Source organism: Suricata suricatta, chromosome 9, assembly GCF_006229205.1.
Source record: "Suricata suricatta isolate VVHF042 chromosome 9, meerkat_22Aug2017_6uvM2_HiC, whole genome shotgun sequence".
Classification (NCBI taxonomy): domain Eukaryota; kingdom Metazoa; phylum Chordata; class Mammalia; order Carnivora; family Herpestidae; genus Suricata; species Suricata suricatta.
In genome coordinates, this window is record NC_043708.1 from 134,266,477 (window position 1) to 134,293,584 (window position 27,108).

General features: G+C 43.8%; 2 protein-coding genes across 4 annotated transcripts in view; one reads left to right on the forward strand and one right to left on the reverse strand.

The window, feature by feature from the left end:
* The window catches only part of RLBP1 (retinaldehyde binding protein 1), an 11,228-nt gene extending 10,978 nt beyond the window's left edge, over positions 1-250 (reverse strand). Inside the window, exon 1 of one of the 2 annotated variants that reach the window (XM_029951526.1) lies at positions 147-250. The gene's annotated coding sequence lies outside the window, so the exon portion shown is untranslated. The remainder of the gene's footprint in view (positions 1-146) is intronic. The other variant, XM_029951527.1, reaches the window with a different exon arrangement.
* A 9,094-nt stretch (positions 251-9,344) lies between these two features.
* The window catches only part of FANCI (FA complementation group I), a 74,526-nt gene continuing 56,762 nt past the window's right edge, over positions 9,345-27,108 (forward strand). For both annotated transcript variants that reach the window (XM_029950243.1, XM_029950244.1), the window contains exons 1-3: positions 9,345-9,423; positions 12,499-12,589; positions 21,370-21,442. In XM_029950243.1, the coding sequence (XP_029806103.1) occupies positions 12,506-12,589; positions 21,370-21,442 (157 nt within the window). In that variant the 5' untranslated portion in view covers positions 9,345-9,423; positions 12,499-12,505. The remainder of the gene's footprint in view (positions 9,424-12,498; positions 12,590-21,369; positions 21,443-27,108) is intronic.

Here is a 27,108-nt window from a genome sequence, read left to right on the forward strand (position 1 = left end):
ACCAGGTTGATCTGGCGCGACTTGGAGAAGGGCCAGTGGGTTTCAGTTTTACAGGCAGCCTGGAATGTGGTCTCCCCTCCCCGCCCCCCACTCCTCACCCCAGTCCTGGGCTCCCTGGTGCAGCCAGACCCCTGCTACTGACTTACCTGCCAGGTCACCAGCTCCTCCTTAGGGCTACCTGGTGCCTGTGTCCTCCTCCTCCTCCTCGGGGAGACTGGAGGTTGCCTCCGCTGGGGGCGTGGTCTGGTCAGCAGGCCGGGATTAGTGTGTCACAAGGAACTTCTCAAAGCCCATAGTTTCCTGTTAAATCAGGTTTACAGGGAGGCCCAGATTGGGGCAAATGAGGCACCAGGGGGGAGAGGGGATCAGCCTGGGCCCGGGCTGCAGCCACCTCAAAGCCCTCCTTTGTGTGCTTCTGCTCCTGAGTTCCTGCTCGGCCATGTGGAAGCCGGGCAGTTGTGGGGTGGGATCTGGGCCAGCCCCGTTCCCCCCTCCTTGCCCTCTCTCTCACTGCAGAGGCTTGCTGAGAAAGCACATCCCAGGGGAAGACATGCAAGAGATGGAGAGAAATTTATTTAAATGCTCATTGATTTATTTTGAGGTGGGAAGGGGAAGAGAGAGGAGACAAATCCCAAGCAGACCTTGCGCTATCAGCGCAAAGCCTGACACGGGGCTCGATCCCATGAACAAGGAGATCATGACCTGAGCCGAGATCAAGAATCAGACGCTTGACCGAGTGAGCCCCCCAGGCGCCCCTGGATGGAGGGAAATTTTGAATGTGGTTGTGGATGTGGTGGCAGCGGTGGCAAATCCTAGCCCGTCCCTCTCCCCCAGCCCAGGACCTGGTGTGGTAGCTGTCACCTTCACAGTGAGGGGTCAGTTGGGGAAAGGTAGCTGGTTAAGGCCCAGCAGGACGAGGACCAGACAGGCTGACTCGCCCTCTAGGCAGTATGGCCGAGTGAGAGGAGCCTGCTTTGGAATGTGACTGCCTAACTCTGGCACCTTCTAGCTGTTGGAAGTGAATTCAGCATTCAGTGACTCAGTTTCCTCATCTGAGAGTTAGGGATAATTAGAGGACAGGCTCATGGCTTTTGTGACAATGAAAGTGCTTAGCTCAGCACCTGGCACTTAGAAAATGTAAATGCACAGTAAAAACTGACAGTTACTCCAAATACACAGTCAGAATGCATCTGGGGGGAGAGGACCCACAATAGCCACCCCTCTGTAACACAAGAAAGCCCTCTGCTGCCCCTCAATGGGTGGCTTCCCAGTCTCCGCTTTGGTGTTCCCCTGGGTGCCAGGCACGGGGTGTGGTGGGGATTCCTTTAGAATAGGCTTTCTCTGGGATTCCAAGGGCAGGGAGCCTCTGTGTTTTTACTTCTGGAAAATTCTCCTCACTTTAAAACTCATCCTGGATCTGACCCCCAAGAGGGCTTCTATAATGTCATCCTCGGTCCTGATTTTGCCTCCTGGGGGGTACCTGGGGCAGGGATCAAGATCCTGTACGTGGGACATTCTCCAGAATCCGTCCCCAGAAATGCTTTCTGGTTTTCCCCAGAAATAGTTCTTGCTTTTCAACCCATTCCTTCTTGGGTAGGTTTGGGATCCCTTCACCTTCCTGTGCCCTCTCCAGACATCACAGGGCATGTCCCTAGGAACAGTGCCTGACCCCCACTTGTCTCTCTAGACCCGTTCCTCTAGGGCACTTGGGTGTCAGTCTGTTGAGCATCCAACTTCAGCTCGGGTCATGATATCACGGTTCGTGAGTTCAAACCCTACATCGGGCTCTGTGACATGACAGCTCAGAGTGTGGAGCCTCCTTTGGATTCTGTGTCTCCTTCTCTCACTTCCCCTCCCCAGCTCTTACTCTCTCTCTCTCTCTCTCTCTCTCAAAAATAAACATTAAAAAAAAAGAATGTGAGTATATTTGGAGATAAGGGGTAATTAAGGTAAAATGAGGTCAGCAGCGTGGGCCCTAATGCCATAATGACTGGTGGCCTGATAAGGAGAGGAAATTTGGACACAGACAGTTATGGAGGGAAGGCTGTGTGAAGACACAGGGAGAAGACAGCCAGCTCCCAGCCGAGGAGAGAAGCCTCCGCAGAAACCAGTCCTGCTCACACCAGATCAGTCCCTTGATCTTGGGAATCCAACCTCCAGAATCATGAGAAAAAACCTTCCTGTCATTTTAGCCACTTAGCCTGTGATACTTTGTTATGGCAGCTTTAGTGAACTAATACAGATGTGATTCTGGATTTTCCCAGGGGTGAGGTTCCTGGGCAATAAGGAGGGTGGGGGGAGGTTCCTGGGAGATAAAGAGGGTGGGGGAGAGCTCAGGCTGCCCCACAGGAAGGAACCACGGTGGCCCCAGCAGAGGCTCTGTCAAAGCCAGGTGATGGGGTGCATCACGAAGAACATTCCTGTACACCAAGAGCACGCACGGGTTCACAGCGCAGCCCTGACAAGGGGGCTCTTCAGGATGCAGGCCACAGGGCCCTTTTTAGGGAGCAGAGCCTTGGGCCGCATTATCTGCTGCTCACGGCCCTTCTGCCTCTGCCCTGCCCCCTCCCCCAGAGCCACATTCATGTCCAACTCCCGTGCTGGAACAATAGTGCCCTTGTGTGAGGGGAGACGCTGTCCTCATTGACCCAGACACCGGTGCTGGCCATGTTGGCAGACACCCGTGGGCTCCGTGGCTCTCTCTGCCAGGCCGGAGGCAGGAAGGGAGGGGGCTCCAATTTGCTGTGCCCCCATTCTGTACTGTGACAGGGGTCTTACCTGCGGGAGCTCATCCAGTCCTTCCGGATGTCAGGTAGGGGGTAGATTCCCCCGTTTTACAGAAGAGGGAACTGCGAGGCAGAAAGATGGGGGCCCTGCCCAAAGCTGCACGGCCGGTAGGGAGTGGGTCCCCTTCGCTCTGAAGTCCTCTCATTCTTTAACACACGAGGCTGTGCTCCCTCCTCCAGAAGTGAGAATGACACAGGTGTGACTGCCCAGGGACGTCACTCCTGCCCCTCGGCTGTTGGGGAATGTGACATCACCTCACTTTCCTGGGAGCAGCCCCAGGGGGCAAGAGTCTGGTCACTGCCATTCCTGGGTGAGGAAGGACCCCAAGGAATGGTTTGGCCTCAACCCCTCCTATGGGCAATGGGAAAACCCTAGTCGAGGGACATTCTGTACCTTCCTTAAAGTTACACGGTGGTAAAGAGGGGCGGCTGGGTGGCTCAGCATCCAATTTCACGATCTCGTGGTTCGTGAGTTCGAGCCTTTCCTTGGGCTCTTTGCGAACAGCTCAGAACCTGGAGCCTGCATCAGATTCTGTGTCTCCCTCTTTCTCTCTGCCCTTCCCCTGCTCACGCTCTGTCTGTCTCTCTCAAAAATAAATCAACATTCAAAAAGAAAAAAGACTTGGTGGTAAAGCTGAGGTCATCTGCAGGGAGTTGAAAAGAGAAATGTTTGAAATCATCCTCATGAAGGCAGGATAAACTTACTAGGGAAGGTTCTAGAAGTGTTGAGTCTCCTGGAGATCAGTTACTGCGACTTCTCAGAGGTACCCGTGGACACAGTCATGGGAGTTCTCAAGCACAAGCCAGCGGCCCATGTGTCCCTCCCGTGGAGGGAATGGGTGGCCTCATACAGGGGCAGAGTCTTCTGGATGGGTGGAGGGAAGGACAGACAGGGGGCCAATGGAGGATATTGGCTAACGTGTGGTTTAAGTATTAAAGCTTGGAATTGAAGAGGTAGGACGGGGGGGGGGGGCAGTGAAGATCAGGGAACAAACAAACAGGAGTAAATGAGCAAGCAAACTGGCCAGACGGGATGCTGACTTGTGACCTGTGACTTGGGAGGTGGCATGGGAGGGGCCGAGGCGTGTGAGTAGCTGAGGTGACGTGGGAGATGGGGACAGAAGGAAGCCGAGAGGCCCTGTGTGGGACGGACAAGCCGCAGAAAAGGGGACAGCAGAAAAGGGTGGAGGGGGAAGATGGCCGTCTTGAAAAGGGCAAACATGGACCCACTTCACTGATTATTTATAAGTCAGAGCAGTTCACTAAATTCACAACTGGGCTGTTTTGTTTGTTTAAACTATTTTGTCATTTCAGTTTTACAGAATAGTTGCAAGAAGAATACAAAAAACTCGCATCTGCCTTTCACCTGGATGCCAACGTGTGCCCACTGCGTTACCATTCTCTCTCAGTATTCGCTCCTTCTTTTTTTCCCAGCCATTTTAGAGTAAGCTGGAGAAAGGGTGCCCCTCTTCTCCCAAATGCTTCAGGATGTATTTCCAATAAAACAGGGACATTCTCATAATTAACCGCAGTACAAAGACCAAAGTCAGGAAATGAACACTGATCTATTACAGTTAGAGAATCCATAAACCTTAACCAAATATCACCAATTGTGAGAGGTCAGTTTTTAAGGATTACTTTCCTTCCTCCTCATCCTGTCAGGCCTTGAAGAAATAAGAGACTGAGTAGGGGAAGGGAACTAACATTTGTTTTTTAATGCTTATTTATTTTGAGAGGGGGTGGGAGAGTGCATGCATGAGCAGGGGAGGAGCAGAGAGAGAAGGAGAGAGAATCTTTTTTTTTCTTTTTTAAAATTTATTTGTAAGAGACAGTGGGAGCAGGGGAGGGTCAGAGAGAGAAGGAGATACAGAATCTGAAGCAGGTCCCAGGCTCGGAGCTAGCTGTGAGCAAGAGCCCGATGCGGGGCTCAAACCCACAAACCGTGAGATCATGGCCTGAGCCAAAGCCGGATGCTTAACCAACTGAGCCACCCAGGAGCCCTGGAGAGAGAATCTTAAGCAGGCTCCTCGCTGTCATTGCGGAGCCCATATGCAGGGCTCGATCCCACAAGCCTGAAATCATGACCTGAGCAGAAATCAAGGATCAGACACTCAACAGGCTGAGCAACCCCCCCTTTTTTGTTTGTTGTTTTGAACTTTAAAAATTTTTTGTTTTGTTTTGTTTTTTAGTAATCTCTACTCCCAGCGTGGGACTCTAACTCACACCCCCAAGATCAAGAGTTGGACACTTTACCGACTGAGCCACCCAGGCACCCACTGTTTTGAACTTTTAATCTTCCAATGGTTGCAAATTCACAGGAAGCTTCAAAAGTAGTAATACATTTTTAAGCCAACATTTTGGTTTTAAAAGTGAACAATTTCATTGAGATAATCTTTTTAATTTCATTTATTCATTTTGAGAGAGAGAGAAAACGAAAGCAAGAGTGGGAGAGGGAGAGAAGGAGGATCCCAAGTAGGCTCCACACTGTCAGCGTAGAGTCCAATGCGGGGCTCAAACCCATGAACTGGGAGATCATGACCTGAACGGTAATCAAGAATTGGATACGCAACTGACTGAGCCACCCAGGTGCTCCTCATTGAGATAATTTAAAACCAAATTTTTCTAAGGATGAGCTCCTGATCTTGCACCCATTTAACAAATATTTATAGGCATTTTCTGTATGCCACTTTTCTAGACACTGAGGATACACATAGTAAGCTGTTGAACCTCTATCTCAAACACTACATAGTTGGAATTTCTTCAGGGTGAACTCAACTGGCTCTTAACAATCCCGTGAACTGCCCATATAGCATTGCCTTTTTTTTTTTGGCCAATTATCTTAACCATTTTTAAGTGTACCATAGTGTTAAGTGCATTTATATTATTGTGAAACAGATCTCCAGAACTTTTTATTTGTTTGTTTATTTATTTATTTATTTATTTTATTTTTTTAGGAGCCGGGAGCTCCAGGACCGGCTCAGACCCGGGCCGCGCCTGCCTCTTTTTTATTTTTGAGACAGAGTGCAAGAGAGGGAGGAACAGAGAGAGGGAGACACAGAATCTGAAGCAGGCTCCATGCTCTGAACGGTCAGCACAGAGCCGGATGTGGGGCTCAAACTCACAAACTGTAAGATCATAATATAAGCCGAAGTCAGATGCTTACCCAACAGAGCCACTCAGGTGCCCCTCTCCATAAGTTTTTAAAGTTTATTTATTTTGAGGAGAGAGAGAGAGCATGCACCCAGAGCTGGGGAGAGACAGAATCTTAAACAGGCTCCATGCCTGCCCAACTCGGGGCTCAATGCACAACCTTGAGATCATGACCTGCGCTGAAATCCAAAGTCAAAAGCCTAACCAACTGAGCTACCCAGACACCCCTGGAACTTTTTCATCTTGCAAAACTGAAAGTCTATTATTTATTAAACAATAATTCCCTATTAGAGCCCCCCTCCTCTCAGCCCTTGGTAAATATCACTCTACTTTCCATTTCTATGAATTTCACTCCTTTTGAATATGATTCCACACAGTATTTGTCTTTTTATGACTGACTGATTTAACTTAGCATAATGTCCTTAGAGTTCCTCCACGTTTTGTAGCCCGTGACAGCATTTCCTCCCTTTTTAAGCCAGTTTATTCCATTGTATGGATATATATATTCACCATCCATGAAGATTTGAGTTGTTACTACTGTTTGACTATTATGAACAGACTATGGGTGGACAAATACCTGTCTGAGACCCTGATTTCACTTTTTCTATCTATACACTCAAATGTGGGATCGCTGGAGGGCATTGATTTCTAAGTATTTCTAAGGGCTAGACGTTTTATCCATGCTACCTTGATTTTTCTCTCAAGCAACATTGCCCTTAAATGCAGATAACTAGAGCTCTTGGGCTGGGTGGGGCCTTATTAACCACTTTCCTAGATGATGAGAAGCTCAAGACACCTAGACGGGGTGCCTGGGTGGCTCAGTCAGTTAAGTATTGGACTCGTGATCTCAGCTCAGGTCTTGATCTCAGGGTCGTGAATTCAAGCCCCGTGTTGGGTCCCACCCTGGGAATGGAGCCCTCTTAAAAAAAAAGAAAAAAGAAAAAAAAAAAAGAAACCTCGAGGGTGTACCCTAAGAAACCCACACGCCTTCCTTCAGACCACATTCTGGGTAGCTTCCCAAAACCCATCCTTCCCAGGTCCACCCTCTCCAGGGTAGGGCCAGCGTGCACAGACGTAGGTCCAGACGGTAGCCGACGGCAGCTCTAGGGAGGAGACGTGGTGTGGATCCTCAGGCTGTATTTACATGCAAACATTCGAAGCCCCTCACAGGACGGGGTATCCAGAATGATAGGAGGCTTCCCTGTGTCCCTTCTCTCTGCACTCTTGCAAAAAATATCAATGGCTATACTGTTACTACACAAATGTGAACTATTAACAAGATATGAAGAACATTCAGTTCCGTGATTGCACACCTGTTTTTATTTGGCTTTATTTCCTAAAGTCAGCTTATCACTAGCTGCCCAGTGTAGGAGCCTAGTCGATTGAAGCAGATGAATAAGATTTGCAGCTTAGTAAGGAAGCCTGCAGCAGGATGGAAAATACAGTCATTCATTTGAGTCTGTTCTTTTCCTTTGTACGCGTAACGCGCCTTAGTGCTAATGGGAAACACAGATGATACATTCATGCACCAAGGGGAGAAAAGACCCTGAACTGTCAATGCCGCTGGGCAGACCCTCACACAGGCCAATTCAGTGAGGGCACCTGGGAGGCATAAATGGAGGCTCAAAAAGGTAAATGAGCTTGACTACATGCACACACAAATTTGTGGTTGTATTGCCCAGTCCCATAAGCACCCTGGAAAGGAGGTTTTGTAGGGGAGAGGATGACGTAGAGTCGTCTGTTTCCTTGGCAAGCTAAAATGATTCCTTTCATGGATAATCTTCCAAAGCAGCTGCTTATTACACAGATTACAGATTAATATTGGACCAGAAACGTCGTAGAAGTAAAAATTGCTTCAGAAGGGTCAAGTAGACCCACCCCACCCCTGGGGACTGGGGGTCAGGCTCCAGACTGAATGACCCCTGAACTTAGCGTTCTTTCATATGCCACCCACCCAGGAACCTCACATTCGGCAAGTCCAAATCTGAAGGCCTCATCATCATCACCCCCAACCCCCTCCCCAAACCTGCCCTTTCCCAAAACTGTCAGTCCTCTGGCTGTAGCAAACTGTGCTCACCTGTCACTCAAGGCTGACTAGTCCTCAGCTCCTCCCACATCTCCCCCAAGCTTTCGTGTTCACTCAGCTGGCTGGACTTGCTGATCTCTTTCACAAGCGGTCCACTCCATTCCTCCTGTCCCCACTGCAACCCCCTATTTCCAGGACAATTTATAGCCCCTAAAGTGTCCTGCCTTCAGCCCTTCTCACCCCCATCCTTTCTTTCCAAGCCTCTGCAGCACTCACCTGCTGGAGATATTTTTCTACAATGTGAATACAATCACACCCTTCTACTTAAGCTGTTCTCCTACTACTCTAGGTATAAAAAGGATCTCCAAGCCTCTGCTTTTCCACCCCCACCCCAAGTACTAGCCAGGGGCTCTGTCCCTTGTTGCATGCTTGGTGCTTCTTCACCCTATTTTCTTTTAAATGTTTACTTGAGGGGCGTGCAGAAAGAGAGAGAGGGAAATCGAGACTCCCATGTAGGCTCCCCGCTATGGGCAAAGAGCCCAAATGGGGGTCTTGATCTCAGTAGCTGTGAATCATGACCTGAGCTGAAATCAAGACTCGGACGGGTAACTGAGTCACCCAAGTGCTGCAGCTTCTTTGAACTGAGACTCTGGATCCTCCCCTCCATTGTTCTTAGGTCCACTGTTGGTTATTTTATTATATTGTTATTTTTAGTGTTTATTTTTGAGAGACAGACAAACAGAACGTGCGGGAGGGGTGGAGAGGGAGAGAGGGACACACAGAATCTGAAACCGGCTCCAGGCTTTGTCACTACAGAGTCTTAATGCGGGGCCTCCAACTCAGAATGGCCAGATCAGGACCGAGGCGGAAGGAGGAAGCTTAACCAACTGCGCCACCCAGGCGCCCCACTACTGTTGGTTATTTACTTAACAGATATTTACTGAACATCTGCTTGGCCAGGCTATGCCCTAAATGCTGAGGTGTCGAAGCGGGGAGAAGAAAAAGCCTCCTGGCCACGAGGCATGTACATCTTAGGGATCACAGGCACATCCGCGGCACAAGGAGGGGAGCACCTTCATCTGCCTTCCGCCAAGGGCTTCCCCACCGATGACCTGTGGGGGCCATCCGTCGATTTGGCCCCTAACGCACCGACGCGCTCCCTAACAGTCCACGAGAAGGGTGTAACGGATCTCCTCCACCCTCCGTCTACATTCGGGCCACACTGCGCATGCTCTCTGCGGTCCTGAATGCGAGTTTGCAAGCTACGCCCACCCGAGGCTGGGAGTGGGACCTTCCGAGGACTTCAGACCCCTTCTGCCTTAATGGTACGCCCCACGCGCGTGCGCCCGGGCAGCGGAAATAAAGTCAGAGGGGGCGGGGCCTGTTTTGTGACGGGACGGAAGTGCGGCGGAGTCCAGCTGCGCGGGCTTTTCAGAAGTTTGTTGCCGCGGTGAAGCCGGGGTAACGCTGCCGAGAGGGCTCGCTGCGCGGGTGGTGGGACTCGGCGCCGGGGGCGGGGAGCAGGTGTGTGAGGACGGGAGGGCCGCCGTTCCGAGCTGGCGTTCTGGTGTTTTCTGTGGCCTGTTTGCCGCCGCGTCCCCCGGTTTCCGCGGCTCCCTCCTCCCGGGCTTGCTACTCTTTCCGCGCTGTTCGATCCTTCGGTCCCCATAAGGTTCCGCTCCTGCGCCCGAGGAACGTAACCGCCTCTGTAGCGCAGTCCCGGCCGGCATCGCCAGCTGCCTCGCTGCGGAGTTTCCGTTTGTGTTTACGTGTTGCTCTCGGGGAAGCCCCGGCGCGAACCCTCCTTCCCGGGGCCGCGCTAAACTCAGCCCCTCTGTTTCCTCATCTCTGGCTTAAGGTCGAATTAGCAAATGCACCTGCCGGGATAGGTTGATTTCAGCATATGCCGCTTCTGGCTGCGCGTCTCTTTTGGTCTTATGCCCTTTTTGCGTTTTCTTCGCCCACCCGCGTCTCCCGGGGTGGGGTTGGTAATTAGCCAGAGAGTTTGGGGTCCGGAGCTGAACAGACCTGGGTTTTATTTCTGCCTCGCCCACTGCTGGCCTTGTAACCTCGGGGCAAGTATTTAACGTCTCCTGATCCCAAAAGATGTTCGTACTGAATTGGGGCTAACAACACCTACTTGATAGCGTTGATATGAAGATCAAATTAGTGAATGTAAAGGGCTGGGCCTAGGGTCTTGCGATTCGTTGTAGGGAGTTCAGTGATTGTTCAGCAACTGCTTATTGGGCGCCAATTATAAGGGAGGTACCTTGCTTAAGTATTGGAGGCTCAATGGTAAAGCCAGACACGGCCCCCTGGCCTCCTGGAGTCGATTATAGTCAAGCGGAGATAACAGCCCTTAATCAGGTAGTTAGACATTTAGTTAAAGGTGTGGTGATGGTAAGAGAACTTGCTGTTGCCCCGAAAGGCTCTAATAGGGGAGTGTTGAGCCTATAGACGGAGCTTCTGGGGGAGTGTAGATGGAGCTGAGCTCTGAAGGATTTGTAGGAATTGAAAGATTGGAGGGCAGGGGATGAAAGGAAAGGCATGTATACGAGGTCCACACAGGAAATCCTGTGGCAGGAGAACTTGGGGTTTGAAGGACTGACAGCAGTTCAGCCTGGCGGGAATATACAGTGATTAAGGGTAGAGTTAGGTTATTAGGGTAGTGGACTGATAGGAGATCAGGTGCCTAACGAGAATGGAGCTGGAGGGAACTTAAGCTGCATGAACAGAAAGATTAATTGCTGTGGGGGGACACGTTAGGAAGCTTTTGTCCTTCAGGTGAGAAGAGGTTGGTGGCTTTGGAGTGATGCGGCAGGAGAGAATCTCAGAAGTAGACAGGTTTGAGAGCTGATTAGGGGTTCACATTGACAGGACTTGGTAGCGGACGAGGAGGATGAAGGCGGAATTGTTAAGAATGTTGTCCAGGCTTCTGGTTTCAGCTGCTCCGTGGATGGTGGTACAATTTATGGGGATAGGAAGCATCCGAGGAAATACAGGAGGGGGAGCAGGTGGTCTTTCCACCAGTCTGCGTTTCCCCCTCCCTATAATACGCTCATAGCTGCTCACTAAATCCTACTCCCTGATGTATTCCATTTCATCTTTTTCCTCTTCAGTTCCCAGAGTCACCACCCTAACAGAGGCCTTTGTCTCTGTCACTAACGGAGCCCTCAATAACTTCCCAGCGTCTGCTCCTTATCCTTACTCTATCTCTACTTTATTTTTTTAATGTTTATGTATTTATTATTTTTTAAATTTATTGTCATATTGGCTAACATAGAGTGTGTTTTAACATACAGCGGGTCTTGGTTTTGGGGGTAGATTCCCGTGGTTCATCGCTTACATCTGACACTTAGTGCTCATCCCAACAAGTGCCCTCCTCAGTGCCCATCACCCCCCATCCACCTTCAGTTTGTTTCCTGTATTTAGGAATCTCTTATTTATTTAGTATTTTTGAGAGAGGGTGTGCATGCGCACATGCGGAGGGAGGGAGAGAGACAGACAGACAGACAGACAGAATCTGAAGCCCGATGCAGGGTTGAAACCATGAACTAACCGCAAGATCATGATCTGAGCCGAAGTCGGACGCTTAAATGACTGAGCCACCCAGGCGTCCCTCTCTCTCCCTACTGTAATCTACATGCTTGATACCAGATTATTTCTGCAAAAACTTCTTCAGTCTGAAGCAGAATCTGAATCAGGCAGATTCTCTTTTGCTCCAGACATTTTGATTGCTGTTATTTACAGAATAAAATTGAAATCCCTTAACCTGGCCTTTAAGATCTTGCACAGTTTATTGCTAGTCTGTCTTTCTAGCCTCCCTACTCACTCTTCCCCTACTTCAACTCTGTACCTCATTTACAATTTACAATTACTGCAATTTACTCATTTTCCCCAAATAAGTTTTTCAAATTCTCCTACAAAAACCTTTCTTCATGTCACTCTCCTTCCCAGTAGTGTATAAAGTATGCCCTCTGGTTATCTTAACTATCTAAATTTAATCTGAGTTCCAGTTCCAACTTTCCTCTGCTAGGACGCCATCTTGACATTGGAGCGCACATTTGTTTCGTTAGTCTGTAACTTCTGTGTTTTTGTACCACTTACTTGGCACTTGGCCTTTACAGTGTTTTTGATTTATTCATTTGTCAAATATTATTATATGCTTGTAATATTCTTGTGTATATATTTATAATAATTTATTGTTAATACACTATTAAGTGCTAGCTCTGTTCTAGGTAGTGTGCTGCGTAGATGCTAAAAATAAATTAAAATGTGGGCAAAAATTTTGAAACTACTTGATCAGAGTACAAGTTTCTAATACAGAAATTCCAGGGAATTGTCCAGATTATTTTGGTTTGGATGAGAACCACCTACTCATACTGGTTCGTAGCCCTTAACCTATTGAGTACCTGTACACTCTTGGTAATATGTATGAAGTACTCAGCTAACAGGTAAGGAAGGAAAACAGTCAAGCCTGTTTACTTCTGGAAGTTCCATCCAGCTCTGACACTTTCCCTTTCCGTTCCCTGATAGAGCAACAATGGACCAGAAAATAGTATCTCTAGCCGCAGAAAAAACAGCAGACAGACTGCAGGAATTTCTTCAAGCCATGAAAGACGATGATGTAAGTATTAAGAAGCATGTTCTGCTAAAAGCAAATGTCAAGCATGATGGCAAATTCAAAGAACATGTTAGAAAAATTGTTCTGCCACTTTATCTGCTTTACTCTCCTTAGGAGACCAGGATTTTTTGATAAATGTTAAGAAATGGGGGAGAGGAAGAAAAATAGACAATTCAAGGGCATTTGTATACAACTATATAGCATTAAATTTTTATGCAATTGTGTGTATATATATATAAACAAATTAGGGTACTTTTAATGTTCTTAGAATAATCCTACTTGAAGATAATATCCTGACTATAGTTTTTGATGTGACATTTTGCCTACTGATGCTTGTTTATTAATATTTTCCCCTAAAAAAGGGGGTTCATAATCAGTAAGATATTTTGAAATTCTTATTTGAATCTTTTTACTCTCCTGATACGCTTCTCCTTTTTATGTAATAAGTGTTCTTAGTTTATTCATATTCCTGTATGGAAAGGAATCCCTCCTTAACGTTAACCTTAAGTATTAGTATATATGTCTAAACAAAGTTCACACTTCGAGTGTTATGGTTTTTGTAAACTTTTTAAAAAAATGTTTTTTATTTATTTTTGAGAGACAGAGAGAGACAGCGTGAGCATGGAGGTCAGAGAGAGAGGGAGACACAGAATCCGAAACAGGCTCCAGGCTCTGAGCTAGCTGTCAGCACAGAGCCTGACACGGGGCTCAAACCCATGAACTGTGAGATCATGATCTGAGCTGAAGCCGGACGCTTAACCGGCTGAGCCACCCAGGCACCCCAAGTACTATGTTTTTAAAGGAACTTTTGCTTGCCTGTGTTGTGGTACATTGTAATCTCTGTTAAAATGTGACGCTAATTGGGAATTGATGTAGGGGCTCTGTCTTGTTCCGTTTTTTTAATTACTAGGGTTGCTTTTGTAGCAGCTTTTTGAGACCACACATTGCATGAGTTGCAGCTTGAATTATTCTGTAGACATTAAGATTAGGCTAAAATCCGCTTTTAATTAGTGTATTGATTTAGAATTTATGTTTTATATGCTTCTAAAAGGAACAGGAGGAGGCTTTAACATTAACTATAACATAAGCAAAAATAAGAACTAGGACAAAATTCATGATACAGATGCTGTGAATTCCTTTTCTGATTCTTGCTTATTCCTAGGAAAGATCTCTGTCTCTTGCTTTTTGTAAAGATGAAATGAGTTAACGCATGTAAACCATCTAATAGACACTGAATACTTTTTCTTAATGTTCATTTATTTTTGAGAGAGACACAGAGCCTGAGTGGGGAGGGGCAGAGAGAGGGAGACACAGAATCTGAAGCAGGCTCCAGGCTCCGAGCTGTCAGCACAGAGCCCAGTGCAGGGCTCGAACTCATGAACCATGAGATCATAAGCTGAGCCGAAGTTGGAGGCTCAATCCACTGAGCCCCCCAGGCTCCCTGACCCTGAGTAATTGTTAGCAAAGTTCCTTCCCTGACATGGACACAGTCTTCTGAACATTTCTCTTTTGTGAACATTTCCCTTAAAAATTTAATACCTCAAATTGAACAAAGTTTCTCTTATTTTTCCCATTAATGCAGAATCACTTTTTAGGCCACAGTATTGTACTGTTCTCATTGCTTTTACAAGCATCTAAAAACCCCAACTAATTTATGCAGATGTTAATATTAAGCTAATTTCCTTCGTCTCTGAATCTCTGTAGTTAGTTTTTAGAACCGACATACAAATTTTACATTTATCTTAATTTTATCTTTTAAAATTCATTTCACCGTATCAAGATCTTTTTGTATCTTGATTCTGTTGACCACTGTATTCGTCATCTTTTTATATCCTCTACAGATTTGTCAAGTATTCCAGCAATATATACATATATTCAGTTTGTTTAATGTCCATAGAAGATAAGCTTAAAGTAAAAAAATTATAAAACATGTAAAAAAAAAAAAGTCCATGACAGGAGGGCACCTGGGTGGCTTAGTTGGTTAAGTGTCTGACTTTTGGTTTTTGCTCAGGTCGTGATTTCCTGATTTCGTGAGTTCGGGCCCTGCATCAGGCTTTACACTGACAGTGTGGAGCCTGCTTGGGATTCTCTCTCCTCCTGTCTCTCTGCCTCTCCACTGCTCATGCTGTCTTTGTTGCTCTCAAAATAAATTTAAAGGGGAAAAAAAGGTCAGTGACAAGAAGGACTGACATATCCAGCAATGGGAAAATTCACATGGAAGGATTCAGAGGTAGTCTAGATTCACACAAATATTTGGGGTGCCTAGGTTGCATCTAACTGTTGATTTTAGCTCAGGTCATGATTCCAGAATCATGGGATTGAACCCCATGTTACGGGCTCACACTCAGTGCAGGCCCTGTTAAAGATCCGCCCCCCCCCCCAATTCACACTTTCTCTCTAAAATAAAGTATAGGGGCGCCTGGGTGGCTCAGTCGGTTGGGCCTCCGACTACGGCTCAGGTCAGATCTCACGGTCATGGGTTCGAGCCCCACGTTGGGCTCTGTGCTGACCGCTAGCTCAGAGCCTGGAGCCTGCTTCTGAATCTGTGTCTCCTTCTCTCTCGGCCCCTCCTCCTCTCATGCTCTGTTTCTCTCTGTATCAAAAATAAATAAAACATTAAAAAAATTAAAAAAAAATAAAGTCTATATTTCATGCAAATATTTAATGTGATTGTTAATATACTCAAATACATGACAGAGGTATTGTGACTGAACCACCCAAAAAATAAAATATTACTACAGTTTCTTTTAAAGATTATTTTGAGGGAGCATGTGAGCAGGGGTGGGACAGAGAGAAGGGAGAGAGAAAATCCCAAGCAGGCTCTGCCAGCCCGACACGGGGTTCAAACTCAAACTGCGAGACCATGACCTGAGCGGAAATCAAGTCGAGTCAGACGATTAACTGACTCAGTCACCTAGGCCTCCCCTCACGCCGCCCTGCCCAAAACCAAAATCTTAAAAAAATAAAGAATATATCATTTTAAAACATGTCATACACTAAACCACAAAGAAAACATTGATAGGTCTCATAAGGTAGAACTATATAAACTACCCTCTTTGATCACAACTCAGTAAAACTAGAAATGAGATGAAATAAATATAAAAGGACTTTCTACCTGGAAATAAAATACCTTTTAAACAAATTTTGGATAAAAAAGAATATGACAACAAAATTATAGGATTTCTAAAAAAAAAATAGAATCCATGGAGTACTTTTAAAAATCACCTCTTGGGGCACCTGGGTGGCTCAGTTAGTTAAGCGTCCGACTTCAGGCATGTTCTCATGGTCTGTGGGTTCAAGCCCCGCATCAGGCTCTGTGCTGACAGCTCAGAGCCTGGAGACTGCTTCAGATTCTGTGTCTCCCTCTCGCTCTTTGCCCCTCCCCTCTCATGCTCCTTCTCTCTCCATCTCAAAAATAAATAAATGTTAAAAAAAAAAGTTTTTAAATCACCTGTCAATTAAAAGGAAATAAATGGATTATTAAAAAGCAGTTAATAAGAGAACAAAGAAGAAGCTACTAAAATAAAAGGGGAAACTAATGAAGTAGATCAAATACATCAAAATCCTGATTCTTTGAAAAAATTAGACAAAACCATTAGCTATTCAAGAACGTAATGTGGTAAACCCAAATGTACAAAATAAGAAATGAGAAGAGAGAAAGAACTATTAATAAAGAGAATGTCAAAAAATAGAGACTACTTCATATCTATGCAAATAAATTTGAAAATCTAGAGGAAATGGATAATTAAGAACATACAGTTTAATAAAATTGACCCAATTTGAGATGGAAGCTTAACCAGAACCAGTTTCCATAGTAGAAAAAGAGTTAATTAAGCCGTTAATTCACACAAGAACACCAGGCCCTGGGAATTTCACAGGAGACCTCTACCAAACCTGGAAATCAGAAGTTAGAGATAAGATAGTCTCAATGCTATGTAATTTGTCTGACAGCATATATAATACATAAGGACAACTTTTAGATGCTTTTATAAAGTGTAACATTGAACTCTAAACTTAATAAAGATAGCATATTTTCACTTACCAATATTCATGCTAAAACCTTAAATACTAGGGGACAGATTCCAATACCAGATTAAAAAAAACACACCCCGACCAAGTGGAATTTATTCCAGGAATACAAGGTTGGTTCAGCAATAGGAAATATATTACTACAAAGACTGTGTGATTACCTTCAGAGGTTAGAGAAAGCCTTTGACAAAATCCAGCACTCCTTCCTAGTAAAAACTCTTGAGCAGATAGGAGTGGGTGGATTTTTGCTTAACATGATAAAATATATGTATAGATCCGAAAGTCAGCATCCTTTTCCCCCTTAATCTTTTTTCTTTTCAAATTTTTATTTAAATTTCAGTTATTTAACATACAGTGCAATATTGGTTTCAGGAGTAGAATTCAAGTCAGCATCTTTTTTTTTTTTTTTTAATTATTTTTAATTTATTTTTGAGAGACAGCACAAGCAGGGGAGGGTCAGAGACAGTGGGAGATACAGAATCAGAAGCAGGCTCCAGGCTCTGAGCGGTCAGCCCAGAGCCTGATGCGGGGCTCGAACCCATGAATGGTGAGATCATGACCTGAGCCTAAGTCGGACGCTTAACCGACTGAGCCACCCAGGCGCCCCTCAAGTCAGCATCTTAATGGGAAACCCTAGAGGCATTTATGCTGAGACCAAGAACCAGGCAGTGTGCTGCTCTCTCCATCACTATTGAACATTGTTCTGTCTGTTGGCCAATGCAATTAGTCTAGAGAAAACAATGAAAGGCAAAAGAATAGAAGAAAAAATGTAAAACCATCTGCCTTTGTAGATATCATTTTAGTACACCTGAAAACTCCTGAAGAGTCCGTGATCACACCGTCCATAACAAGATGTCAGCTAGGTAGCAGAATATAAAATTATGTAAAAATCAATAGCATTTCTTTTTTTTTTTTTAAGTTTATTTTGAGAGAGAAAGAGCAAGTAGGGGAGGGGTAGAGAGAGAGAATCCTAAGCAGGCTCTGCACTGCTGTGCGGACCCCAATGCAGGGTTCAAATCCATGAACCCTGAGATCATGACCTGAGCTGAAGTCAGACACTTAATCGATGGAACACCCAGGTGTCCCTCAATAGCATTTCATATACATAAAAACAAGTTCGTATAGAAAAATAAGCATAGCTAGGAAAACACTGAAATGGAAGATCTCTGAGGAAGGACGAGCCCTACTGGACAGTGAGCAGACCAAAGACCCTCTCGAATTGAGAATATGGTCTTGGTGCGTGAGAGAGGACTAGATACTGGGATAACAAAGTCTCAAAATAGACCCACCACGGGTAAAATCTAGTATATTACAAGGTGGTATCCCAGATCCTATTTCATAGTGTCGGGACAACTAGTTAGCCATTTAGGAAAAATACAGATAAAATTAGATGTATCCTACATACACTGTTCCAAGAATAAGCTCCCCGTGAATCAAGTCTAAATGTAAAAACCAAACCTAAATATTAGAAGTAAACATGAGTGAATTCCTCTTTTTAACTTCAGTGCAGAGAAGGCTTTTCTAGGATTCAAAATCTGGATACTCTAAAAGGTTGATAAATTTACCTACATATATAAATATATAATTTACATGACCAAAAATGCCATGCCCAGAATCAAAACATCAATGACAAATTGGGAGAAGATGCTTGCAGTTCTCACAGATAAAAGGTTAATATTCCCTAATTTATAAATAACATAATAATTGAGGGAGGAAAAAAGTACAAAATCCTATTAAAAAGAGCAAAAGGAGTATAGAGGATAACCATAACGACATAAAAATGACCATAACCATAAGAAAGGATGCTGGACTTCACTCTAAGAGAAATGCAAATTCAAGTGAAACCGTTACTACCCACCAGGAAACACTGAACAGCAGGTCTGTACACTCTTCTGAGCCGGGGAGAGCAGTCACCCCTACATTGCTGGTAGGAATGCAAACACAGGGAGACTGATTAGAATCTGGTTAAAAGGTTAGATACAAATAAACCCTGAACTTTTGTTTTTTAAGATTTTATTTTTCAGTAATCTCTTTACGCAGTGTGAGGCTTGAACGCACAATCCTGTACCCACTGAGCCAGCCAGCGAGGTGCTCGCCCCCCACCCCCACAGATTTTATTTTTAAGTAACCTCTACACCTGGCATGGGGCTTACACGCACAACTCTGAGGTCAAAAGTCTCACACTTCATTGACTGAGCCAGTCAGGCTCCCAAATCCTGAAATTTTAAAATAGAATTATTTATTGTAGTGATACGGGCAAGCAATTCTGATTTGATTTTAGATCTATCACAGGGTCCAGCAAATGAGTAAATGTGTTGATGTTGGGAGTCAGCATTTTATTGTGGTAGAAAGGACGTACTAATCGAGGAGATAGGAAGGTAAGAAAGAACCTTGTGGGGATAGATTAGAAATAGAAGTATTGATTTGAACTTACGGTTCTCAAGTATGTGTGTGTATATGCATATTTACATGCACATGTATATTTGTCTGTATTTGCATATACATGTGTATTTTTATTTATTATTATTTTTTTTTTAGCTCTGTTCACTGAAAACTAAGAGGCAGCTAAGATGCTGCAGTGTAACAAGCACACCCAAGACCTGAATCTTTGGTCTCTGATAATCAGTAATCATTTCCCACCGAAAGGAACCTGGGCTTTTCAGAGAAATGGCTCATTTCAAGGGTGTGGGCATGATGGATACAGGATGAGCCTGGAGTGTCTTGTAAGCCAGAAAGGAAAGAAGTGCCCAGAAAAAGTGACGAGGGCATGTCACAGGACATAGGACACAGGACACATAGGATAGCTTGAAGGGGGCTTCCAGTGGCACATGTAGTTGTGGACGAGAACACATTCACTGCTACAGGAGTCTGCTTCTGCGGCACTCATTTCTCTGCATATTGTCCGCCTCAGCTTCTCAGTCTTTGCTGGCTGCTGCTTCTCTTCTCAATCCTTGAATGTTGCTGTTTCTCCTCTCTTTACGTCTCTCCCCGAATGATCTCTCATGTTTCCATTGAGCTCTTCACTGAGCTCCATTTTGGCATATCCAGTTGTCTACTTGGCATTTCCACTTGGATAACTTCAGAGTAGGAGTTCTGAGTCCCACATCAGATTACCTAAATCAGAAACTGAAGCTCCCTGATTTGTTTTAACAAGCCCTCTGGGTGATTCCGATGCTCACTTAATCCCAAATTTTCACCATGTCAATGGCTGGTGCCACATCTACACATTTAGTTGGTTCAGCCAGAAGGGTGAAAGTCCTTTTTGATTTCTTTCCTTCATCATCACACCCGTTGTACTTCTACACTGTGGGGAAGTCTGTCTTAGTCTGTTCAGGCTACTATAACAAAATACGGCTGACTGGGTGGCTTACACACGAGGAGCGTTTGTTTCTCATAGTTCTGGAGGCCGGAAGTCCGAGATGAGAATGCCAATACCAGGCCCCCTGCGGGTTTCAGACTTCACGTTGTATCCTCACATGGTGGAAGGGCCAGGGAACTCTGTGGGTTCTCTTACTTTTTTTTTTTTTTAACTTTTTTTTTTTTTTTAATTGAGAGACAGAGCATGAGCATGAGCAGGGGAGGGGCAGTGAGAAAGGTGAGACACAGAATCCGAAGCAGGCTCCAGGCTCTGAGCTGTCAGCACAGAGCCTGACATGGGGCTCGAACCCACGAACCGTGAGATCACGACCCCTGACTGAGCCCCCCAGGCGCCCCAGGGTATCTCTTCTAAGAGCACTGATACCATTCAGAAGAGTTCTACCTTCATCACCTAATTACCTCCCAAAGGTCCTGCCTCCAAACACGGTCACATCAGGCATTAGGAGTCCAACATGTGGATTTTGTGGAGACCTAAACATTCAGACTACAGCAGATCCCTTTGATTCGAGCTCTCAAATGTATCTTCTGTCTATTTTTCTTCATCTCTTGTATTAGTTTGCCAGGGCTGCCATTACAAAGTACTACAAATTGAGTAGCTTAAACAATAAAAATTTATTTTTACAGTTCTGGAAACTCGAAGTCCAAGATTAAGGTGCTTCATGACGTTGGTTTCTGTGAGGCTGTGAGAATCTCACCTAGTTTCTGGCAGTTTGCTGATAGTCTTTGGCGTTTCTTAGCTTGTATCACCTTGATCTCTGCTTCATTTTCATGTGGCACTCACTGTGTGTGCGTCTCTGGGTCCAAGATTCCCCTTCTTAGGAGGATGTTTGTTGTGTAAATGCCAATCTTAATGACGGCAACTCATTACATTTACAACAGCCCTATTTTCAAATAAGGTCACATTTTGAGGTCCTAGGGGTTGGAACGCCAACGTGAGTCTGGGGTGAGACACCGTTCTCAACTGGCAACATCTCCCCTGCTGTTTGGTCTAGGCCATTATCATCTCTCACTTGAACCCTGGAGCAGGCTTCTAGCATGTCATTTTACTCATAACCGCTCCCCCCACCATTCTCTACATAAGGAGGAAGACTGATTTTTTTTTAAAAAAAGTATCTTATCACTCTCCTCTTTCCTCTTGTAGCTTCTCTTGTACATAGACAATTGTAGAATGAATATATGAAGAAATTTCAGTCTTGATAGTGGTCCATCATGTTAAGATCTCCTCTGCTTTATCGTAATAAATGTTATTTATGACCCCTGAGGTCTCTGAAAGATATGAACCTGACAGATGAATGTGTTTCATATTGGGAATTTAGGTCATTGGGTAGAGAAATTATTGCCAGAAATTTGTAGCTTTTTCTTTTTTTGAATTTCAGTTGGCTAATCTCCTTGAGAATCAGGCAGTGAAAGGAAAAGCTCCTGGACCTCTCCTGCGAGCCATCTTCAAAGGTAATAACAACGACTGCTCCTCCGCCTCCCTGGGTACACTGATAGATTTGGTTACGTATGGAACACATTGATGCTTTTCGTACTGGTTTAAGCCCCACTGAGACTCTACTCTGGGAATTTTACAAAATCAACTAACGCTGCAGTTTGTTGGAGCACCTGGGTGGCTCAGTTAGTTAAGCGTCCGACTTTTGATGGTGGCTCAGGTCATGATCCCACAGTCAGTGGGATCAATCCCCGCGTCGGGCTCTGCTGACAGCACAGAGCCTGCCTACGACTCTCGCTCCCTCCCTCTCTGCCCCTCCCCCACTCATGAGACTGGACAGCCTTATTCGTTACTGATCTCGGGTAAATCTTTCCTTTTTTGTTTTTTTTTTATCATTGAGTACGAAGTTAGTCGTGGGTTTTCTGTAGATGCCCTTCATCAGGTTAAGGAAGTACCCATCTTTTCCTAGTTTGTTGAGTTTTTTTTTTTTATCATGAAAGGGTGTTGGATTTTTCAATGCTTTTTTGTCTACTGAGATGATATATGTGATTTTTATTCTACCTGTTGTATTTATATGGTATATTACACTATTACACATTGACCCAATCTTGTATTCTTGGTAATTCCTACTTGATCATAGCATATAAGCCTTTTTATATCTTGCTGGATTCAGTTTGCTAGTATTTGGTTGAACACGTTTTTGTTTGTAGTCACAGGGATATTGATCTGTTTTTTTTAATGCTGTCTTTGGTTTTGGAATCCTGGCTTTATGGAAAGAGTTTGGAAATATTCCTACCTCTTTTGATTTTTGGAAGAATTTCCAAAATAGTGGAGTTAATTCTTCTTCAAACATTTGGTGGATTCACCAGTGAAGCCATCCAGTTCTGGGCTTTTCTTTGTGGAAAGTGCTTTGGCTGCTAATTCAATCTCTTATTATAGGTCTGTTGAGATTTTTTTGTATTTTCTTGAATTAATTTTGCTGGTTTCTATCTTTCTAGCAATTTATCCATTTCATCTAAGTTCTCTAAGCTTATTGGTATATATTTCTTTACCGTATTTCTGTATAATCCTTGTTTCTGTTAGATCAGTAGTAACACTCCTTTTTCATTCCTGATTTAATCATTTGAATCTTCCTCTTTTTTTCTTGGTCACTCTGAAGATTTTTCTTTTTTTTTTTTTATCTTTTCCAAAAAAAAAAGATTTGATTTCCTTGATTTTTCTATATTCTTCTGTATCTTATTTTTATTTAGGTCTGATTTTACTCATATTCTTTTTACTTCGAGTTTAATTTGCTCTTTTTATAGTTTCTAATCGTGGAAGATTAGGTTATTGATTTGAGATCTTTTTTGTTGCTCTTTTTTAATAAAGGCATTTACAACTATAGATTTTTCTCTCAGCCTGCTTTAGCTGCTTTCCTTAATTTGGAATGCTGTGTTTTTGTTTTCATTCATCTAAAGGTATTTTCTAATGTCCTTTTGTGCTTTTCTTCATTGACACATTGGTATTTATGATTGTGATAATTTTCATGTTTGTGAATTTCCTAGATTTCCTTCTGTTAATTGATTTCTAATTTCATTCCACTGTTGTCACAGATCATTAAATGGCATGATTACAGTCCTTTTAAATTATTCAGAATTTTTTACGGTCTGATACATTGTTTATTCTGGAGAATGTTCTACATGCACTTGAGGAAAATGTGTCTTCTATTGTTGCTGGGTGTAGTGCTCTATGGATATGTAAGATTTAGTGTGTTGTTCATGTCTGTATCCTTGACGATCTCCTAATTCTATCCATTACTGAAAGTAGAGTATTGAAGTTTTCATTTAATGTTGAATTATCCATTTCTCCCTTCAGTTCTTTTGGTTTTTGCATTGTTTGTTTTGGAGTTCTTTTGTTAGAATCTTATATATTTATAATTGTATATATCTTGATAGATTGACCCTTTTGTCATTATAAAATGTCCTTCTTTGTCTCCAGTAATAGTTTTTCTCTTAAAGTGGTTTTTTATTTTAATTCTTTTTGAGAGAGCGCTTAAGTGGGGGAGGGGCAGAGAGAGGGAAAGAGAGAATCAGTCCATCAGTGAATCTTTCAGCAGAGCTGGACTGGGGCTCCATCTCACAAACTGAGATTATGACCCGAGCCCAAATTAGGAGTTAGACATCTCATTAACCATCTGATCCACCCAGGTGCCCCTAAAAGTCTTTTTTTCTTCTTTCAATTTTTTTTTATTTTAAGAGAGAGAATGAGTGTGCTCATGTGTGGGAGAGGCAGAGAGAGAGGACGAGAGTGAGTCCCAAACAGGCTTTGTGCCATCAGCACAGAGGTGGATGCAGGGCTTAATCCCCAAGGTTCTTGAGATCACGACCAAAATCAGGAATTGGACGTTTAGGGGCGCCCGGGTGGCTCAGTCAGTTAAGCCTCCGACTTTGGCTCAGGTCATGATCCAACAACTCGTGGGTTCGAGCCCTGCGTGGAGTTCTGTGCTAACAGCTCAGAGCCTGGAACCTCCTTCTGATTCTGTCTCCCTCTCTCTTTCTGCCCTTCTTCCACTTGCAATCTCTCTCTCTCAAAAATAAATAAACATAAATTATTAAAAAAAAAAAAAAGAGTTGGATGCTTGACTGAGCCACCCAGGCGCCCCAAGCATTTTTTTCTAGTATTTGTACAGCCAATCCAAGTTTTCGGTTACTGTTTGCGTGGTATATCTTTTTCCATCCATGCTTTAACTTTCAAACTGTGTCTTTTGAGTCCAAATTGTGTTTCTGATTGACAGTATATAAATGAAATTTTAAAAATTCTGCCAATCTTTGCCTTTTGACTGGACTGTCTGATCCCTTTTCTGTGGTTATTGATAAGGTAGGGTTTACATCTGCTTTTTGCTATTTGTTTTCTTTATGTATGTGTCCTTTTTAGCTTTATGTGTCTTGTGTTAAATAGATATTTTCTAGTGTACCATTTTAATTCTGTTGTCACCTTTTTTATTATATTTTTGAGTTACATTCTTAGTGGTTGCTCTGAGGATTATAAAAAATGTCTAAATTTATAACAGTCTAGTTCAGATTAATACCAGCTTAGTTTTAATAGTTTATAACACTTTGCTCTCTATATAGTTTCTTTCTTCTCCCTCCTGTGTGCTATTACAGTCATACAAATTCATCTTTACATATTTATGCCCATCAACACAGATTGTTTAAAGAAAATTTTTTTTACATTTATTCGTTTTTGAGAGGAAGAGACAGATAGAGCATGAGTAGGGAGGGATGGAGAGAGAGGAGACACAGAATATGAAGCAGGCTCCAGGCTCTGAGCTGTCAGCACAGAGCCGGATGCAAAGCTTAAACCCATGAACCGTGAGATCATGACCTGAGCTGAAGTTAGACACTTAAGCAACTGAGCTACCCAGGCACCTCTGGGGTTTTTTTTTTTTTTTTTTTTTTTTTTTTTTTTTTTTAAGAGAGAGCAAGCATGAGCAGGAGAGAGAGGCAGAGGGAGAGAGAGAGAAATTCAGACTCTGCACTCAGATGTAGCCTGATACGGGGCTTGATCCCATGACCCTGGGATCATGACCTGAGCCAAAATCAAGAGTTGGACATTCAACTGACTGAGCCACCCTGGCCCCCCCTATCAACACTGATTTATAATTATTGCTTTCAATAAACCTTATAAATCAGACAGGGGAAAAGGTAATTACAAATAAAAAATAAGGTTTTACTACTTTTGTATTTTCTTATGTAGTTACCTTTACTGGTGCTATTTCATGTGGATTCAAGTTACTGTCTAGTGTCCCTCATTTCATCCTAAAGGATTCCTTTAGCATTGGGCAAGTCTTCTGGCAGCAAGTTCTCCTTTTTTAAGTATGGGAATGTCTTCATTTCTCCTTCATTGTTGAAGGGTGTTTTTTTGGTTGTAGAATTGTTGGACAGTCCTTTCAGCATTTTGACTGTGTTATCCCATTTCCTTTTTTAAAAAAAAATGTTTTTAATGCTTATTTATGTTTTTGAGAGAGAGTGACAGAGTGTGAGCGGGGGAGGGCAGACAGAAGGAGACACAGAATCCGAAGCAGGCTCCAGGTTCTCAGCTGTCAGCACGGAGCCAGATGTGAGGCTTGAACTCACAAACTGCGAGATCTTGACCCGAGCTGAAGTGGAATGCTAGACTAACTGAGCCGCCTGCGCGCCCTGATCCTTTTTCCTTCTGCCTTTCAGTGTTGGGGAGGGGGTGGTTTTTTGATGGGACACCAAGTGTTAATTGTATTGAATACGCTCCCAGATGACTTGCTTCTCTCTTGTTGCTTTGCTTTGCTTGGATTCTGTCTTTGTCTTTGCTTTTTTTTAAGTGTACCGTTTCAGTGTCCTTAAATACATGAACTATTCTGGAATCCTAATACTGTGTTGGATAGAAGTAGGAAAAATGAACATCCTTGTATTTTTCATGTTTTATGGAAATTCTTTTATTTTTAACAGTCCGGTATGATTGGGGGCACCTGAATGTCTGTCAGTGGCGTGTCCGGCTTTGGCTCTGGTCAGGATCTCGCGGTTTGTGGGTTTGGGCCCCATGTCAGACCGTGTGCGGACAGCTGGATCCTGGAGCCTGCTTCGGATTCTGTGTCTCCCTCTCTCTCAGATCCTCCCCTGCTGTCTCTATGAAAAAAAATAATAAATAAACATTCTAAAAATTAAAAAAAAATGTTGGGTATGATTATTAGTTATGGGTTTTCCACAGATTGCCTTTGTTATGATGAGGAGTCTTTGATTTTAGCTATTTGCTATGGTGTGTCTAGGTGTGGTTCTCTTGGGTTTATCCTATTGGAATTTATTAAGCTGCTTGAATGTATAAATTAGTATTCATTAAAATTGGGAAGTTTGGAGCCATTATGTCTTCTGTTCAGCCCTTTCTGTCTTTCCCTTTGGGACTTTGATTATGTCTTGTGTTAGCACTCATGATATCTATCCCACAGGTCTCTGAGGCTGTTTGTTTTTCTTTTTTTTTTTTTCTTTCTGTCCTTCAGACCGGATAATCTAGTTCCTCTATTTTTAAATTCTCTGATTCTTTCTTCCACTGGGTCAGATCTGCTGAGACCTTATTGTGGATTTTTCAGCCCAATTATTGTACTTTTCAATTTCAGAATTTTTATGTCTTATTTACAGTTTATGTCTCTTTATTGATATTCAGTATTTGGTGAGACATCATTCTTAATATTTTCCTTTAGTTCTTTAGGCATGGTTTCCTTTTCTTTGAACATACTGAAAACAGATGATTTAAAATCTTTTTTGGGGGGACACCTGGGTAGCTGAGTCGGTTGAGTGTCTGACTCTAGATTTTGGCTTGGGTCGTGATCTCACAGTGAGTTTGAGCCCCGTGTTGGGGCTGATGGTGCTGATAGTTTGGAGCCTGCTTGGAATTCTCTCTCTTTCCCTTCCCTTTCTTCCTCTCTCTCAAAAAAACTTTTAAAACTTTTTCTTTTTAAACTTAAAAAAAAATTTTTTTTATGTCCAAGAGCACTCAAGCAGGGAAGGGGGTGGAGAGAGACAGAGAGAAAGAAAGAGAATGAATCCCAAGCAGGCTACATGCTCAGTGAGGAGCCTGATATGGGGCTCAATCCCATGACCCTGGGTTCATGACCTCAGCCAAAATCAAGAGACACTCAACTGACTGAGCCACCCAGGCGGCTGTCCGACTAATT